The sequence below is a fragment of the Oreochromis niloticus genome, linkage group LG5 (genome assembly GCF_001858045.2).
Source record: "Oreochromis niloticus isolate F11D_XX linkage group LG5, O_niloticus_UMD_NMBU, whole genome shotgun sequence".
Classification (NCBI taxonomy): Eukaryota; Metazoa; Chordata; class Actinopteri; order Cichliformes; family Cichlidae; genus Oreochromis; species Oreochromis niloticus.
This window is the reverse complement of record NC_031970.2, coordinates 24,420,935-24,440,459: the sequence shown is the minus strand read 5'-3', so window position 1 is coordinate 24,440,459 and position 19,525 is coordinate 24,420,935. Positions and strand designations below refer to the sequence as shown.

Below are 19,525 nucleotides of genomic sequence, written 5' to 3'. Positions count from 1 at the left end.
GGTGTCTCAGCAGGAAGAGGTGAATGAAACTGCTGTTACAGAAGACAAAATGCCTTTTTATGATGTTACCATGGCAACCTGTTTTCTCTTTTAATCCAGACTTTTCAGTTTCATTTTGAGGTCACACCCACAGTTCCACTTTTCTTTCCACGTGCAATTTAGAAACCCTGCAATGACACACATTTTGGAAGAACTTAGCAGTGTGCCCACTCTTGTGTAAGATGTGACTGAGTGTTGCCCGTTTCCTTTGTTTAAACTTGGTCAGTATGTGAGCTTTGCCATGTTTGAGTAATCCAGTCAAAACTGGCCTAAGGACGGGGTTGACATAGCAACCCTGTCCTCAGGCCAGTGGACTGCACTGTCTTTGTTTCGGCAATCCCCGGGTACATTTGCACACATGGTCCTCTTGTAAATATTAAGAGCAAAATATATATTTTTGTATCCAGGTAGTGATACATTGCCTTTTCCTTTGTCTCTTCTTGTTGTTGCTAAGGTAGCCCGTGAAAGAGATAATCATGTTGTGTATTTAAACATTTTACAGACGAAACCTGGTTAAGGACAGATTCCACATGGAAAGATTCCACATGGAAAGAGAGCCAGCCACCAGGTTCCGTTCAAACTTTACACCTTATATAAATATTTAACAGTTGCTTATGTAATACTAACAGTCTGCCAGTGGTGTGTAGGTTGTTGCTATTAGGTGCAATGTATTAATTTAAAAGAGTTCAGTTCGGGTGGAAAAATCTAATGGATTACATTCTTAATGCTGTGGAGTTTCCACAAGCCATTCAAAATCTATATAATTTAGTCTCTCCTGAGAGGTGAAAGAGGCAAGCAGAGTGTGTGTGTTCATGTCTCTGTAGGAAAAATTCTGTCACATATGTGCATAATAACACCTACAATAGTGATCCTGCTGTCTTGTTAACTGGTTGGCTTTCTAGTGCCATCTACTGGTGAAATGTACTCATGTCTTCACACTTCAGCACACTGGTAATAAAAAGGATGGTTGTGAGGAGTCTGGATTTTCTGGTTCTTTGACTTTGGTTTAAAATTCATCAGAGCAGGAAGGTTAAACCTGCACCGACGTGCTGTCAGTTTAATGAACTGTGCTATTTTGCACTTGGTATGTGTTTTGGGAAGAAATGCAGTGATCATTCATCCGCCATTACTCGTTGTCAACAAAGCTTTATGGTGAAAAAGTTTGATGTAAAAGTTTATGACTCTACCACTCTACTCCATCCCACAGTAACTGAATGTTAGGCAAGATAACTTCATCTAGTAGCCTCATTACAGCATATTAAACTTAGTTAAACAGTAACTATTCATGAAGCAGATGTGAGGAAGCAGTTTAAGAGTCTGAATGCTCGAAAAGCTCCTGGCCCAGACGGTGTGTCTCCTGCCACCCTCAGACACTGTGCAAACGAGCTGGCCCCAGTGTTTTCTGGCATTTTCAACTCCTCACTGCAGGCATGTCATGTGCCTGTCTGCTTCAAGTCCTCCACCATAATCCCTGTCCCCAAGAAACCAAGGATCACTGGACTAAATGACTACAGACCTGTGGCTCTGACATCTGTGGTCATGAAGTCATTTGAGCGCCTGGTTCTCTCCTACCTCAAGACCCTCACGGCCCCCCTCCTGGACCCCCTGCAGTTTGGATACAGAGCCAACAGGTCTGTAGACAATGCTATCAACATGGCTCTACACTTCATCCTGCAGCATCTGGACTCCCCAGGAACCTACGCCAGGATCCTGTTTGTGGACTTCAGCTCTGCCTTCAACACCATCCTTCCAGACCATCTCCAAGGCAAGCTTTCCCAGATGAATGTGCCTGATCCCATCTGCCGGTGGATCACTGACTTCCTGACGGACAGGAAGCAGCATGTGAGGCTGGGAAAGAATGTCTCGGACTCCCGGACCATCAGCACCGGCTCCCCTCAGGGCTGTGTTCTTTCTCCTCTGCTCTTCTCCCTGTACACTAACTGCTGCACCTCCACCCACCAGTCTGTCAAGCTAATCAAGTTTGCAGATGACACCACCGTTATTGGACTCATCTCAGACGGGGATGAGTCTGCCTACAGGAGGGAGGTTGAACGTCTGGTGTCCTGGTGCAGCCACAACAACCTGGTGCTGAATGCCCAGAAGACAGTGGAGATTATTGTGGACTTCAGGAAGCACACAGCCCCACTCCCCCCCCATCATCCTGACTGACACCCTCATCACCTCTGTGGACTCATTCCGCTTCCTGGGTACCACCATCACCCAGGACCTGAAGTGGGAGCCCACCATCACCTCCGTCATAAAGAAAGCCCAGCAGAGGATGTACTTCCTGAGGCAGCTGAAGAAATTCAACCTGCCAGCACGGACGATGATGCAATTCTACACCGCAATCATCGAGTCCATCCTCACCTCCTCCATCACCGTGTGGTACGCTGGAACCACTATCAGGGACAAACAGAGACTGCAGCGTGTTGTGCGCTCTGCTGAGAAGGTGATTGGCTGCAAACTCCCATCTCTGCAGGACCTGTACACCTCCAGGACACTGGGGCGTGCAGCTCGGATCACAGCTGACCCTTCTCACCCTGGACACAGTCTGTTTGACCTGCTCCCCTCAGGCAGGAGGCTCCGGTCCATTCGCACCAGAACCTCTCGCCATAAGAACAGTTTCTTCCCCTCTGCTGTTGGACTCATGAACAATAACCATATGACTGTTCCCACCAATAACACATGACCCTACACTGTGTTCACTGCATCATCCCATGTCTGGCACTGATCACCACCTGCACTCATGTACATATCTATCCTCTTAGCACTTTTAATTCTTATTATGTCTATTTAAGCATTATATAACATTATGTTTGCACTAAGTACCGCAGCAATTTCCTAATGTTGTAAACCTGCTCAACATTTGGCAATAAAACCCTTTCTGATTCTGATTCTGAACTAGTTACACTAGAAGAATAGGGGAAAAAACTGCAGGGCGCCTTATTCAACAAATAAATGATTCAGTAAAATTAGCCACAGCTGCTTGCAGACTGACAGACTAATAATACACGGGAAATGCAAAGACCATAATTTTCCTCTCATATTCTCCCAATCCGTGCATTGACCTGACTGTTATAGTTCAGTGAAATCTTTCTTACTTTTGAGATGATGGAATAAAACTGATTAAACTTAAGTTAAAGGCACTCAGTCCAAGATGAACAACGTAATGCACTCAGTTTTGCTCTCAGGCATTACTTTTTGAATTTGAAAAGAGAAACTAGCAATCACTGGTGCTCTGCTCGATAGTGAGATTTATACAGGGCAGTTCATTTTCAGATAGTATGCTTCATCATACATGCTGCATTTCTGAAAAGTTTAAATAAGCATATAAAGAGTCTCAGCCAAAAGATATAGTGGACTTATACTTTGAGTCATTTTGTGTAAAGTCAATATTCAGTGTTTTCAGCTGTTTTTTCTGATGTTTTCTAACATTTCAGTTAGCAAGCATGCATCTCGTAGCCTGCCGTCACCCAACCTGCAAATATGTCTTCATGAACAGAAGAAATCTCAGTTTTCTCCCGCTTCTTGGTCCAAACTGCAGCGCACTCACCTCTCCTGTGTTTGTGTGCAGACGTTTCAGCTGTTTTTTCTGATAACTGCTTATTTACAAACAGATTTCATTGCAAATTTGTTTTGTCCAGTACTGTTTTTTTCTTTTTCGGCAACATGCAAAATTTAATATTCAAACAGCCTGACATTCATTGTGTATACAAGTTTATTAATTTGAAAAAGTTTTACTACAGAATTTAAATACAACGTTGTGAAAAGCTGGAAAAAGTGAGGCTCTGTGAGAGTGTCTACATTACATACAACATAAAATATCCACACACCAAGTAAAAACCTGTTGCTGTCGTGCTCCAGGATTTAGCTGAAGCCTGTGTGAAATTCACATTTCAGGCTGAAGGGTGAGAAGGCCATTGCCAGTCCTATCCCCTGGAAGCACTACAATGCCTCACAAGAGCACCTGTAACCAGTGTTGAGCAGACTGCCTGATATGGCATGCTCTGCTGCCATAGGCCGATTCTTCAGCTGCACGGCTGGCGATCACTGTTGTGTCATCTTGGCTGCTTCAGCTTTTATTAGAGAGATGAGCTCCAGATTAATAAGAAACACGAAGCGAAGACCTGCAATCTGAAGAAACAGACAGGTTATTTAAGCAAGAATAAAACATTAAACAGCCGGTTAATATAAATAATAATACACAACTTGGTTAACATTTTGAGCTTACCTCCACCACTGAGTTATTATTTAATTTCCACTTGTTGCCTGACAGGACCGGTCTGCCATCTATGTAAATAGGTCGCCTGCCCTCATTGGCAATGAAGAAGTCTCCATTATTCTTCAACTTAATAATTCCTGCCAAAACAAACACGACTGGACTTGAGAAGAAGAAAAAAAAAAAAGCAAATGATTAAACATGGTGTCATTTAAGAAAATGCGCAATTTAAGTCACCTTGTTTTCTTGAGATTTTCCAAGCAGGCCCCTCTAGTGACAGATCTACATCGATCTGTTTGTCCTTGGTTGCTCTGCCTAATGTAATCTGTGTGAATACGGGTTAAAAAAAAATTATTAAAAAAAATTATTAAAAAAAAAAAAAAAAAAAAAAATTTGTATCATACTCCAAAACCCCCCCCCAAAAAACAAAACAAACAAACAAAAAAAAAACCCAATAAGATTTTCTTTTACAGTTTCTTGACATTTTCTAACAAACATCTTACTTAAGCGTCTTTTCTTTTTAGTCTTTGTTTCTATTATTGAACGATTACTTACCTCTCGCGATCTCATAAGGTAGCGTACCATTCTTCCACGTAATGCTGCAAGCGTCTGGTTGTCAAAGTCAGGCATGCTCATCCCTGAAACCCCCAAAACAAAATAAAAACATATGCACACAAATAAGTTCTGCATTCCTCAGAACATAAACAGATATAAAGGCTTTCACTTGCACTTTATGAAAGAAAACGTAAGTAACCTGTGATACTGTCCACAAGAACCTGCCAACGAGGCAACTCCTGCTCCAACTGTCTGATTTCTCTTTTCTGGTGACGGTCTGAAATCATCAGCTCTGAAAGAAAAAAAAAAAAAGTGTGGTGAGCAACTGAGATTACTCTGAGTCAGTTTCCAGTGAGTCACTCTGAACTTAAACTCAACCCCTGACGCAGCAGCGTAAGTGGAGCTGAACTTCCCCATCCATACAGAGGACATTAAAACAAACAGATGTCAACAGCAGAATTCCTTTTAGACATCAGTTTCTTATCCAATGCCTACTCATAGTAATGACGCAGCTTTTAGGATCCACTGGTCAGAACATAGTGAGGTCCTGACATTCAAAGATACACATGGTGGATTCAGCCTCAGGTTAGAATAAATCGACACACTGACTTTTGTAATGCCCCCATGAATCCAAGCTCATTAAGTGAACAGCCAGGTTGACCAATGAGTCAATGAGTTCCCCTTAACTTTTTACATTGGCTGCACATCAGCACAATCAATGAATAATTAAAAGTAAAAAAGTCTGAATGTAAAAGGGGGAAATCCATGAATCATAATTTCTCATGTTTTGGCAGGGCATACTGATGGAACATTCCTGTCCTAGTTATCAATGAGATTATGCAAATGGTTCAGATTATGTAATATTTCAGACTTTGACTGAGTGTTTTTAGTGCATCCTTAGTGCAGCTAAAAAAAGACTTTTGAAAATTTGAATACTGAACTAAGTTTGAATCCGAGTCTTTATTGATCTAGTTTTAAGAGCATTTAAGTTACACCATTCAAATTCTGCTGTATGTTTAGATTCAGTAATTACATGATGCTGTTTTTTTTTTCTCTACACATTACCTATTTCATTATTACGGGTTCAGGTACAATCACATGTCTTCAAAAGAAACTGTCTTATCAGTTTGATTTATATTGCCATCTGTGTTGTTAAATTATAGCTGAATAAATATTTAATCTAGCTCTTTAACAATGACTGTTGTTGTTCACAACCTTTGGCTGCTAAATCAGACGTCAGTGTTTGCTAAACCTGCTGAGGTTTTACAGGTTTCAGGAGTAAGGACGTTCAAGTAAATATTAATATGACCAGAGGTTTGAGTCCATGTTATCTACAAACGGATACATTAAGACATTTTAATTCCAGGCAATTAACAAGGAAAAACAAATGATGTGCAATAAAGAACTACTGGAACAAAATGCATCTGATCTGGAATTTGACTTCAGCTCACATTAATAATAAATGATCTGAGCTTCTTTTGACATTCACACATTAAATGGGTTGGTAAAGGGTAAATGGACCAGTGCTTTTATAGCACATTTATTTCTGAAGTGAACACTCAATACACTTTTCATTACAAGCCAAATTCACCCATTTACAGTGCTGTTTCATGCTTGTCAGTGCTTTCCAACTATCACAGACACACTCACACTGCATCAGGGTCAGTCTACTGTTCAGTATCATCTCAAGGACAAACTAACATATGGACCACTTTGAACCCAGAAATTCATCAGAAAATCCACTCTATTTCCTAAATCACAGTCATCCGCAGTGACCTCTCTTGTCTCTTCTTATTTTAATGTAAATAAAGGTGATGTGTGATGTGGGCAAGATTAACTGAATCTACATTGTAAGCAAATTACTTACCATGTTCCAACACTTCATCTCTGCTGTCCCTGTGTGAAAACAAACAGAACAACTTATAGGTGCCCTGAAGTCATGGAAATACAATGGTTTTTAAAAATTTGGAAAATATAGCATGCAATATCCTTCACCATGACCTGAAATGTTACTAGCAGTAAACACATGCTGAATGCTGAATTGAATTTCTGACTTACTTTAATTTGACATCATCAACCATCTGCTCGGCGTCAGAGAAGTTGAGGACTTGGTCACCTTTAGGGAGGGGCTGTACTGCAAAACACAGTCAGATACAACAACACAGTAAATGAAAAGCTGTTACATGCATCACTTAGGAAAACAATAGACAAGTTGGGCAAAATTAACACTTTCCATCCAACTTAAATGCCATGTCAGCTAGACGCACAATAAGTCAACAGTATGAAAAAACAGCAACATCATCTCCGTAACAGGTAAGATGTTTTTAACAGTTTTTTTATCTCTTGTACATATTTTAGAGAACAACCAGGTAAGTCAAGTTAATTCTCAGTAGTTTTATTGGGAGAAAATTATAAGATTCATCTTTCAAAACACTGTTGGCGTAACTGCTTGCTATCTTATGTCCAAACATCCTCCTCTCCTCTATTAAAATGTCATTGCAAATCCCTCAAAGCCACAAAGATGATCAATGTATCTGATGTTGACATGAGTTATACTTGTATGGTTTTCCAGCTGCTCAATAACCAAACTGTCAACAGGAATCTGAATGGATCCTCCGGGTAAACTGAACTCACCACTCTGGTCGTCCAGTAGGTAGTACTGCTTGAGCAGCTGCCAGTGCACCAGTAGGCTCTTGGGACTGCGAGACGGGTGAAAGACATTAGGGTGCTTACTCAAAAGCTCCTGAAACACGTCCAGTTTAGGCTGACTGGTCTGTTTAGAGAGAAACATAACACAACACTGGGTGTGAATACAACAGTCCAATGTGTACAGTAATAATGTGTTTCATTCCAATCCAGGTGAAATCTCCCAATTTCGAGCCATTAAAAACTGACCTTAACTGGGAATGTGTTTTCCCTGTGGAGCACCTTTAATTGAATATACATGATAACCCACTCAGTATAACTTACTGAACCAATCTTGGCCAGCAGTGCCTCCTCAGCCTGACTGAAGAGAGCTTTGCTTTGGATTGCTGCAATTGCTTCTGGGTGAAGCTGCCGCATGGCCTGCCATGCCAGCCTAAATAGACACACAAAACCAAGAATGTGCTTAAAAGATGACTCAAACACACAAGTGTAATAAAGCATATGGAGACATGCAGGACTGGGAGACAATGCTAGGCATCTTACTTTGAGATTACGGGATCGTAGAGCAAAGCGTACCACCGCTCTTTAATTTCACGCAAAGTGAAACGACAGCTGAACTTGACCCCCAGATGTACAGAAGTTAAGTCAGTGGTCTACAAACAAACACAGAATACCATACACGATACCATGAATGAATACACATTAGATCATACACTGACAATCAAAGCCATTAAACAAAGCAGCTGCTTTGAGCAAATTCAGGACAACCTTTTTGTCAACAATCTTATTTTTGGTAGCTCACCTGCAACACTGCGTTTATAAGCAGCAGATCATCTGTGGGTTTCCATCGGCCCAAGTCTTTAGTAATATGTAAAGGCTGCTTGCTTTTCTTAACTCTTTTGGTTAAAGGTGCAGGGTTCAGTACCATTGTGAGAGGCGGTGTAAGAGTTCCTCCTGATTTTGTTACCTGAAAAGCAGCATAAGGAGGGGGAAAAAAGAAAAGAAAAAAAAAAATCATGAAAGACGTGCACATTTATCATCTTTAACGTGAATTCACTCAAGAATCTGTGGATTTGGTTGGTCTTATTTACCTTTTTTTTCTCACTTGAGGAAGGCTCACTCCCCGAACAGCGCACAGGCTCCATTACGGGCGGACCTTTGACTCTACTGGATGACTTCACAAGACTGCTTTCCACTAGCTCATCATCAAACTTTTTTCGCTTTATTGACCTAAAGAAATTTTGATAATAAAGTAATTCTTTAAATATTTAAAAATTCACCAGGGAAAAAACAAAACAAAGCACAGTACTGAAACACCATCAGCATAGCAAATGAAGGTTCATTTCTTCCTGCTAATTATGCTGGCATACCACCCTGACTGAAATAACGAAATATACATTAGTAGATATCAAACCTGGATGAACTTCTGCGTTTGGGAACACCACTGCCAAATGCTTGTGTTGCTGTCCTTTTCAGGTCTTTTACTCCAAGTGACTCTTCATCCTCTGACCGACTCTGAGCACCACCTACTCCCATCGAGGTGCCAACCACAGGGTCACCAGCCTGCATCTGTTCAAATGCGTCAGGAAACAAAGCACGAAAGAGTTAATACGTTTCTCAGCAACACTTTGTTTCACAGAGTCGCTAAGCCTTAAATATGCTGTTTTCTGTAAAGGTTTGTTTAAATTTGCGATGAACTGCGGGTTCTTCTGGTAGGTTTTTACTAGATTCAAACGCCATGATATTAAGCATTTTATTAACACTGGGATAACAATAAAAGCGTAATTCCACACGTAAACCAAAAGTTACTCCAGGCACACAGATTACATGATACGTGTTTTATTAATAGTTTAAATTTACAATTGTATATAAAACTGACTACTACTATTATTATTGTTGTTGTTGTTGTTTTTGTTGCTCCTTACAGGAGTCAGTGGAATTCACGACTAACAAGTTAGCTAGCTTTGAGGGGCCTTTGTTGACATGTAAACAAATGACATCTACTACTGCCTTCAGAACGTTATATTAAATTACAAACGGATATCTATAACAAACCTCTCTCTCAGAAAGCAACACACTAAAGTTTGTTTAGCTAACAAGCGTAATTTGATTTAAATGACCGTTGGTTTGTGTTGGCTAGCTAACATAAGCTAAGCTAACAGAGCCTTCCTGCTAGCTTTGGGTATTAACGAGTTAAAGTAACAAGCTACGCTTTTTTGCCACTCACCTTCACACACTGTTCCCCTTCGCTGTGTCTTTAAAGGAAAAGCTTAAGTTAATGTAGTCCAGTATTTCTCTTTGTAAATCCCTCGTTGTTTCGGCTACATGGCTAACTCGCTTACTTGACGCTTGCCTCGTTAGCTATAGCCGTTTGGCTAGACAGTTGTTTTCTTCCTGTGTAGCTCACCCGCTGTTCGCAACACCGCCGCCTTCCGGGCTAAAGTAACAGTGGCCTCCGTTATCTTTAACATTGTATTACAGTGTCTTCCTCTGAATATTCATCTGCCGGAACAATGCACGTCGTAAGTATTTGAAATGTAACCTTTTTTTTAACTTCTTCTCTATTATAGATGTAACCGGCCAAGTGAATCCCCATATGTGTAAAAGTGAATAAAATCCACATTTTCACATTTGATGGTAATTATGCAGCTTCATGAAAGAACATGTTGTCCCTCAGGTAAATGTAGTGACACAGCCCAACAGTTTTAATACTGTAATTTGATACTTTTGTATCTAATACACCATGACTCATTGGTCCTATTCCCAGCAGGACTTTAAAACTTTTCCAGAACAGTTTTATGGTATTTCTGGTGCCTTTGCAAATGTACTCACTAACAGGGTATAAGCTACAGCATTTATTTAATCTGCATGGCCTGGCAGAACAGATACTGTATCACAGTGGAACACTTCTGATTAAAAATGAATAAATAAAGTTTAACATCTGATTCTTCAATATCCATTTATCTATAGCAAAATATAGATTTGGGGTCAAGCGCACACTTGAATGTCATGGTAATTTGGGGCCAATGATTTCTTTGAACTGTACTTTTTCCCGAGTGGAATCATCATGTTGTTTAAAAACAAGAACAGGGTGTACAAGTTTGGATTTATTTTGGATTCTCTCTAATCCACACAAGGTCAAAAGTATACGTACATGCTCAAATATACAGGGAGTGCAGAATTATTAGGCAAATGAGTATTTTGTCCACATCATCCTCTTCATGCATGTTGTCTTACTCTAAGCTGTATAGGCTCGAAAGCCTACTACCAATTAAGCATATTAGGTGATGTGCATCTCTGTAATGAGAAGGGGTGTGGTCTAATGACATCAACACCCTATATCAGGTGTGCATAATTATTAGGCAACTTCCTTTCCTTTGGCAAAATGGGTCAAAAGAAGGACTTGATAGGCTCAGAAAAGTCAAAAATAGTGAGATATCTTGCAGAGGGATGCAGCAGTCTTAAAATTGCAAAGCTTCTGAAGCGTGATCATCGAACAATCAAGCGTTTCATTCAAAATAGTCAACAGGGTCGCAAGAAGCATGTGGAAAAACCAAGGCGCAAAATAACTGCCCATGAACTGAGAAAAGTCAAGCGTGCAGCTGCCAAGATGCCACTTGCCACCAGTTTGGCCATATTTCAGAGCTGCAACATCACTGGAGTGCCCAAAAGCACAAGGTGTGCAATACTCAGAGACATGGCCAAGGTAAGAAAGGCTGAAAGACAACCACCACTGAACAAGACACACAAGCTGAAACGTCAAGACTGGGCCAAGAAATATCTCAAGACTGATTTTTCTAAGGTTTTATGGACTGATGAAATGAGAGTGAGTCTTGATGGGCCAGATGGATGGGCCCGTGGCTGGATTGGTAAAGGGCAGAGAGCTCCAGTCCGACTCAGACGCCAGCAAGGTGGAGGTGGAGTACTGGTTTGGGCTGGTATCATCAAAGATGAGCTTGTGGGGCCTTTTCAGGTTGAGGATGGAGTCAAGCTCAACTCCCAGTCCTACTGCCAGTTTTTGGAAGACACCTTCTTCAAGCAGTGGTACAGGAAGAAGTCTGCATCCTTCAAGAAAAACATGATTTTCATGCAGGACAATGCTCCATCACACGCGTCCAAGTACTCCACAGCGTGGCTGGCAAGAAAGGGTATAAAAGAAGAAAAGCTAATGACATGGCCTCCTTGTTCACCTGATCTGAACCCCATTGAGAACCTGTGGTCCATCATCAAATGTGAGATTTACAAGGAGGGAAAACAGTACACCTCTCTGAACAGTGTCTGGGAGGCTGTGGTTGCTGCTGCACGCAATGTTGATGGTGAACAGATCAAAACACTGACAGAATCCATGGATGGCAGGCTTTTGAGTGTCCTTGCAAAGAAAGGTGGCTATATTGGTCGCTGATTTGTTTTTGTTTTGTTTTTGAATGTCAGAAATGTATATTTGTGAATGTGGAGATGTTATATTGGTTTCACTGGTAAAAATAAATAATTGAAATGGGTATATATTTGTTTTTTGTTAAGTTGCCTAATAATTATGCACAGTAATAGTCACCTGCACACACAGATATCCCCCTAAAATAGCTAAAACTAAAAACTACTTCCAAAAACATTCAGCTTTGATATTAATGAGTTTTTTGGGTTCATTGAGAACATGGTTGTTGTTCAATAATAAAATTATTCCTCAAAAATACAACTTGCCTAATAATTCTGCACTCCCTGTATGTATACAGCCCCATTCATTTTTGATTAAATATCTCTTAGGAAGTTGTACCTTGACCAAATGCTTTTGGTAGCCATTAACAAGTTTCTGGAACAATTCTAGCTGGATATTTGATCAATCTTTTCAGGAAATTTCTCGTAGAGTTCATTTAAATTGTCTGGTTTCCTGGCACCGACCCAGCTTTTAAGCATAGGGTAGAAACTCAATGTTAGCTTGCTTTTACAAAACCAATTCTTTTTATTTAAAAAGTCATTAAAGATGCATCCTGTAAATCGTTCGACCCTGGAAAAAGAACAGCTCAAATAAATCATGTAAGCCCAAAATTATCCCAAGAGTCATGCCCATGATGAGTAAAACTGTGACCACAACTGTAATAACTTTAGCACATACCTATAAAACACATGACTGTGGTTGAGGTTATGTGCTTGGCAGCAATGTGGTCCAAGCTATTGAGTCACAGCAGCTGCACAGCAGTTTACACTGTCATGTCACATAGGAACTTTGATACCCAGCGTTATTTTCATGCAAACATTTGTAGAAAACGTGCGGTCCATGTGAAACATGCTTGATTGACCTGAGCCCTAGTCTGATGGTCCTGTGGATGATGATGGAGGGAGATATTTTCTTTAACGAGACACAAAGGCATCACATAAAGAAACACATGGTGCAAACAGTAGGCCGAGATTCAACGTGAAGCCGTTTATTGACATTTACAGTGACAGTTTCCAAATGCGATAAATTAGAATAAATACAGAGTTCAGATCGTGAAGCTTATTATTTACAAAATGATGGAATATTTTTCAAGTTTAGATGTATAAAAAAATAGATAAGCTCCGCCAATGAACTAAAGACAGTATCGAAGAATTTAAAAAGAGTACAGAGTAGCCCGTTTTTTGGATTTTAGTGGCATTATATATTCCTACACAAGCATAATCTCAGCAGCTGCCTTTTTTTAAGGAACTCAACACTAGAGGTTTTTGCACCATAAAAGCACCTTTTAAAACACATTTCAATCAATATCCTGACAATCATGTTTACGCACACCTGTGTAGATTTTTTTAGACTGAACTCTGAGCTCCAAATTCTCTGTGGCTCATGATGTTCTGGACGTACATAGAAACTCTCTTGAAATATTTGCACAATCAGGACACGCAGGAAACTGCAGATACCACGTATCTACAAGCGTGCACGATCACAGTTCATAATCAGATTTAAGAGACGGTTACCAAATTCAGGAAAACTAATTTTTGTCAAATTCCAAGAAATGTGGCACTGACTAACAGGATAAAATGAAGGACGAGTAGCGAGGGCACACACACGAGGCGGAAACGTCAGATTTCATTCCCTTACTGTGTATCTTTCAGCTGTCTCTTTACTCCTCCTTTCTAAATCTGTTTTCCACACCGGCCCAGATTTTGCCCAAAGTTTGCCTGAATTGTGCCGCACAGCAGACGGAACAGACACAATCCTACTACTGAAATACTCAGTTTGGTTTATGTGCCGCACAAGCAGAGCAAGCAGGATACATGACATCCACTTCCACTGCAGGGAATTCTCCTGCTCTTCTCTGCTGACATATGGCTCATTTGGACATTAACAGGGACTTTAAAATAGTAGACCTTACATTATAAACCTTTTATAATATAGATGACTGATTCAGACATTCACATTCTCCCGTGCAGATAGGGAGAAAAGCTACAGTGCGCACGGGAAAGCACAACAAAATCAAAATGTTGAACGAAAACATAAAATAAAATAAAAATCTGAAGATTTTCTGTTTAAAGTTCAAAGGAAGAGCCCTTCTTCGGGTCTGGCCTTTGCACAAATGAGCACCTTTTGATAAAACTGGACGTTACCCTTCTCCCAGTTGATAAATCCTCAGTAATAATCCATCAGCCCTCACCCTTCATCCATCTGTCCTTCTCCACATGTCCGCCTGCACTCGCTAGGCTGCAGGTGAGAAGGGCTTTGGTCTTAGCTGGGATGAAGGTTGAAGGCCCGCTCTGATATGAAGCGCTGCGATAACGGCGCCTGCTTGTTCTGTCCTGCTTGTTGCCATTCACAGGCATGTAACTGATCAGCTCCAGGAGAGTAGGTCACCGTTCAATAAACTGCAGGCTGATGACATTTTCAGGAACTAGAAGTGTCCGTGTCATGGGCTTCACAGAAGCTCCCTCTGGGTTCGGCTTCACATCGAACTCTGAAATGATCTAATGAAATCAGAAACAGAGCAGATTAAGCGCAGGGCGCCTGAAATGAACAGCAATCAAGTGCTGCGTAGTGACCCTGAAATCCACAATTCCTTACATGACTCAGAGAAATAATAGAGTAAGAAGATTTGCGGGAACAACTTCTAACACATTTATTAAAATCCTACGCTGTGTAAATTACTTACAACACAAACTGTGTTCAAACAACAAGTAACAGAATGTGTTTTTTTTAATTAAATACATTCCCAAAAGCTGACATACACTGTACAACCTAATTTCCCCCAAAAGTTGGGATGCAGTGTAACATGTAAGTAAAAAACAAAATAAAGTAATGACTTGAAAAGCTTTTCTACCACATAATTAATTAATTAAAACAGTACAAAGACAAAATATCAAATATCAAAAGTGAACATTTTAAAATATGTGAAATAATATGTTCAGTTTAAATTCAGATGCAAGTAACAAGTTTTCAGAAACTACTGGAAATACTACATAATCCTAGAAAGACACCGGGTGAAACATCTCATAGCTAATTAGATTAATTAATGACATGATGGGCTATTAAATGAAATTCTCCAGGAGTCTTTCACTTTCGAGTTCAGAGGAGTTCATCTGTTTCAAGGACTACATGCAAGTACTTGAACAATTAAACAGCTGGAGGTTGGAGACAAAGTTAAAGAGGCAAGGCTGAGAGGATTTAGAGATGTGCAGAGGAGGGATGTTGAAGATGGAGCTGGAGGCAGGAGGAAAAGAGCAAGACCACAGAGAAGTGGTGAAGGAGGACATTCAGAGAGTTGGTGTGATAGAAAAATATGCTCAGGACAGGGTGATAGAAAGGTGAGAGGAAGATCTGTCTGCAGTCCAGACCTGTGCTCGATTAAAATCAACAAATATCACCAAGGAAACACAAAAGTGTGAAGTGTGTCAGAAAGGGATGTCACTTTAAATGCAATAGCTTAAATATCTGTTGTCTTTATTACAGTTTCCCAGTACTTTGGGGCTAAATGGGATTATATATTCTTTAAGAATGCTTTAGGGGTTTTTTTGGGCGGAGGGGGGGGTTAGAGTTTAATGGCAAATGAAAAAAAAACACACAAAAAAAGAAAAAGACAAAAATCAGCCTAACTCACCCTGGCAAGAGCAAGGTACAGCTCCAGCTCAGCGATACGGCGCCCTATGCAGCTGCGTTTTCCCACACCGAAGGGCACAGAGGCATATGGGTGATGAGTCTGGTCTTTGTTCAGCCATCGATAGGGATTAAAATGATTTGGGTTTGCAAACACTACTGGATCCCGCGATGTTGCAAAGTGGCACAGGGTAATCAGAGTCTAGAAGGGAATTTTATTTTGGTCAGATATGTTTTTGACTGTAAGGGAAAAACTGAAGCATTACAACTTGATACTGGCTAGAGTCAGATGGGGAACTCACATTTTTTGGGACGAGGTAGCCTCCAACCTGGATGTCTCTTTCTGGAATGACCCTTGCATTAGCAGGAATAACAGGGTATAACCTAAAAAAAACAATAAGGAAAAACAACACAATAATGTAAGTTAAACTTGATTTCAAATCTCAAAACATCTTCAAATACCTGAAGCCTTTTGAGTTATACCTGAGCACTTCTTTGACTATAGCCTTAAGGAAAGGCATGCGAGCTACATCCGCAGCCTCTGGTATCTTTCGACCTTCAAGTACAGTCAACACCTCCGCCCTGAGAGTGGCCTGTACATCTGGATGACGGGACAGCTCGTACAAAGACCAGGACATGGTGCTGGAGATCTGAAACAACAGAGTGACGGACGATTTAAATATTTGCTGGCTTAAAATCAAGAACTGATAAAGGAAGACGGCAAAGGAGCCACTCTCACTGTGTCAACTCCTGCAAGGAGTAGCTCCGTGACGTTGCTGTAGACCGTCTTCATGGGCAGCCCCGTCTGCGACAGGAAGTAGGTGAGATAATGGCCCTCTACTTTCTCTCCTCGGGCAACCTTATCTGCTTCAGCCGTCAGACGCTGGTCAATGTGATCTTTTGCTGCAGATACGTGGAGAAGTGAAGCCATGACACATTTATCCCTCGATGATGATGATGACACAGAGCGTTAAGTCTTTAGCTTTGCGGTGTCAGGTTCAATAAAGTGAGATCAAATTCCCCTTCTTAAAAAATCCCTAAAACCACGTATCAATTTCATGACTAACATTCATGCGTGCTTCAGCGCAGATGATCTTGAAGTGCGTGAAGGTTAAAGACTTTAATCTCCCGCTTGCTGATCTAGCTCGAACCAGTGCGATTATGTCAAAACATGTCTGATGTCTCAGATCTTCTCTGAGTCTTAATGTACTGTGTGAGAGAGAGTGTGGGATGACAACCCAGGGCTAAGTGGAAGCCGGCGGCAGCCAATGACAAGAGAGGAGAGCAGAAGGAAAATAATAACATCAAGTGTGGAAACATCATGCTTGTCTTGGTTCCACATTGCAGTGCCAGGTTGTGTAAAGTATCTCCAGCTTGAGTACAGCCAGAAGCATCTTTATAATATCCTGTAGTCTCATCTCTGGTATATGACTTATATTTAGTTTTTACTTGTGCATTTTACATAATATTTTACCAAGCTTTTTTGGGAGACTGCAGCCTGCTTGTAGTTTCTGTTATCACTTTTAGTTATAAAGTACTACTACTATTATCTCTAAACATTTTTCTGTCCAAGCTTAAAATGTTGTGCTGTGAGAAATAGCTTACCAAACTCAAACATGTAGTCCCAGCACTGGCAAAAGATAGTCCAGGGTTTGGGGAACAACTGGTGCAACCAGCTGGGCATGGCCATGGTAAGAAGCGTCATCACAAACATGGTGTTGATAGACTGGATGAAACGCTCCGTGTCTTCGGGAACAACCTGATCCAGGCAACCAATTCTGGATTCGAACAAGACCGAAGAAATTCCTGCCAAAGCAAATAAAACAAAGCTCATGACAAAGGCAAGAAAAGATGACGAGTGGCTTGCTTTACTGAGAGCTTCTGAGGTGAACATGCATGACATTTATTTCCCAGGTTTTTAGCCTCTTTATCAGAAACGCCTATTAACTAAGGGTGTTACAGTTAAATAAATAATAAATAAATAATACTGTCTGCGTGCAAAGTGAAAATCAGATTAAATATTGGCAGCTTGCATCAGCTCCAAGTATTCAGCATTTATATTTAACTCCTGCAAACACGACTATAAAAGAGCTTCAGTGTAGCTAATTATATCATTGCATAAGATCAACGATGGGCCATTTCATCATCAAATCATGGGTACATGCATACATTTTTCCCCTCCAGCTGTACAATAACAATGATGACAGCATAGTAAATTGCACAATAGCATGAATTATTAAGGCATGCCTGGACAGGAATGTGTGCGTTTAAAATGTTAACAATGTGACATAATATTTGTGCATACAGATGGCTTTGATTACAGGGTTTACATGGCACGGTACATCCTGCGAAGATCCTTGAGACGGCATGAAATCTTACCCTCGAGGCCGAAGCGATAGAACTCGCTGGCGATGTCGGTGACGAGGCCCTGAGGATGTCTGCTGAGGCGAAGTTTGGCAATGAGATCACTGACGACACTGTTCAGGGTTTTATCATAAGCTTCCACTGCCTTCGGCCGCAGCATGTGTTTCCCCAGGAGACTCCTCACTGTCTGCCACTCCTCCCCCTCACTAGACACACACACACATTAATGTAAAAACCGATACAGTGGCTCCAGCTGTGCACACAGTTCAGTTAACTGCTGTATTGCATTCTGTATAATGACTGCATACGCTATAGTTTTGGCTCTTTCTATCTGTAAGTGAAGGAAAGCTGAAAGAAGACTGGTATAAAGCCTTTGAACTGAATGAGCATGGCCAAATATTACATTTACTTCAGCTTTATCTTCTGATGAGAAACAAAATGGAAAAGAGGAGGAAGTAAAACAGAAAGATTTTCCTGCGAGCTTACGCAGTCAAAAGTCCGTAGTGATGACCTCTCAGCTTCCTGTAGTCCTTCCAGGAGGAAAGATCGGAGCGCATTGGGTGCTCGCCTTCCTGCCTCAGGATCTGCTCAATGAGCGATGGATCAGCCACATGAACTGTCAGGATGGGACCAAAGCTTGCCTTCCACACGGGTCCATACCGCCGGACTCCCTCCAGCTAGGAGATGAGACAAAGGTTGTAAAGGCACTGAAATCATCACCTTTGGAGGCACCCTCCTCCCTCCAGTTTAGAGCTCACTGTGGAGATGTATTTGCCTTGCAGGCGTTTTAACACAGTAGTTATTAGATTATTTGTTTTAAGGGTGCATTCACTTCACATTGGCACAATCTGTCACGTTTGAAAAGGACAATTCATTCATCTTAGACTGAAGTGCAAAACTAGTAGATACTAAAGTGAGAGACAGCTTGAAGTCGAAAATAATTTAACAGGATATTTTATAAATGTCATATTAAGAGGGGAGTCAAAGTACTTGCATTTTTATTTATTTTTTAATGTAAAAAGAACCACCTGTACAGAATAATACACTCACGTTTTTAGTCAGCAATGACGATACGTGCACTATAGATATTTTCAGTAAAAGTGCAACAATTTAAAATAATATTTACATTGTTTTTTCGTCTTCATCTTCTTACCTGTAACTCATGCAGACGTGACAGACCGCGTTTGGCAAACAAGTCCCAGACGAAGCTGGCGACCGACGGCCCGGGCATCTCCTCCAGTGTCTTCACTCCCTGCATCTTGGTCCCCTCCGAGCCGGCTGCTGCCCCTCAGTCCACCTCTCCATCCATTTAACCAGAGGGAATGAGCTCCGGCCGGACACTCTAAGCGCTTGCTGCAACATCCTTCTCACTAATATCATGGAGCGGTGACGGAACGCGGGCCCCTCGGATGTCGGTGTTCATTTTGTTTTACCGGCTGAGCGTCCTATTTATAACTGCCTTTATGACCTGCTCCTCGAACCAGGCGAGCAAAAGCTGTAAATTTGCTTACTTTGGGCCAATCATGGGTGCAACGGCAGCTCTGGTCCCGCCCCACATGGATAGAAATGGGAAGGCGTGTACCAAGAAAAAGGTGTGTCCAATCAGAAGGCTGAACCCAGACCATCCCAGCGGCAGCACACGTGGA

General features: G+C 41.2%; 2 protein-coding genes across 3 annotated transcripts; both read right to left on the bottom strand.

The window, feature by feature from the left end:
• Window positions 1–3,739: 3,739 nt before the first annotated feature.
• Window positions 3,740–9,984, bottom strand: mcrs1 (microspherule protein 1). 2 transcript variants are annotated; one of them, XM_003441492.5, is made up of 14 exons: window positions 9,687–9,984; window positions 8,874–9,028; window positions 8,551–8,689; window positions 8,262–8,426; window positions 8,003–8,112; window positions 7,784–7,892; window positions 7,448–7,586; window positions 6,872–6,947; window positions 6,681–6,709; window positions 5,013–5,105; window positions 4,814–4,896; window positions 4,496–4,583; window positions 4,271–4,398; window positions 3,740–4,173 (listed from the first exon to the last, which is right to left on the bottom strand). In XM_003441492.5, exons 2-14 carry the CDS (start codon window positions 9,026–9,028, stop codon window positions 4,087–4,089), a joined length of 1,401 nt encoding a protein of 466 aa, XP_003441540.1. In that variant the 5' UTR covers window positions 9,687–9,984; the 3' UTR covers window positions 3,740–4,086. The 2 variants fall into 2 exon arrangements, with proteins under 2 accessions (XP_003441540.1, XP_019214524.1); XM_019358979.2 differs by lacking the exons at window positions 8,874–9,028; window positions 9,687–9,984 and having other exon boundaries at window positions 8,262–8,428; window positions 8,552–8,682.
• A 3,142-nt stretch (window positions 9,985–13,126) lies between these two features.
• On the bottom strand, window positions 13,127–19,394 carry cyp27b1 (cytochrome P450, family 27, subfamily B, polypeptide 1). Its single transcript, XM_003441491.5, is given in 10 exon segments — window positions 13,127–14,389; window positions 15,520–15,717; window positions 15,818–15,899; window positions 15,999–16,165; window positions 16,255–16,418; window positions 17,121–17,321; window positions 17,895–18,085; window positions 18,366–18,556; window positions 19,033–19,163; window positions 19,166–19,394. Coding segments are annotated over 10 exon segments (1,533 nt in total). The 5' UTR covers window positions 19,260–19,394; the 3' UTR covers window positions 13,127–14,275.
• Between the last annotated feature and the right edge of the window lie 131 nt (window positions 19,395–19,525).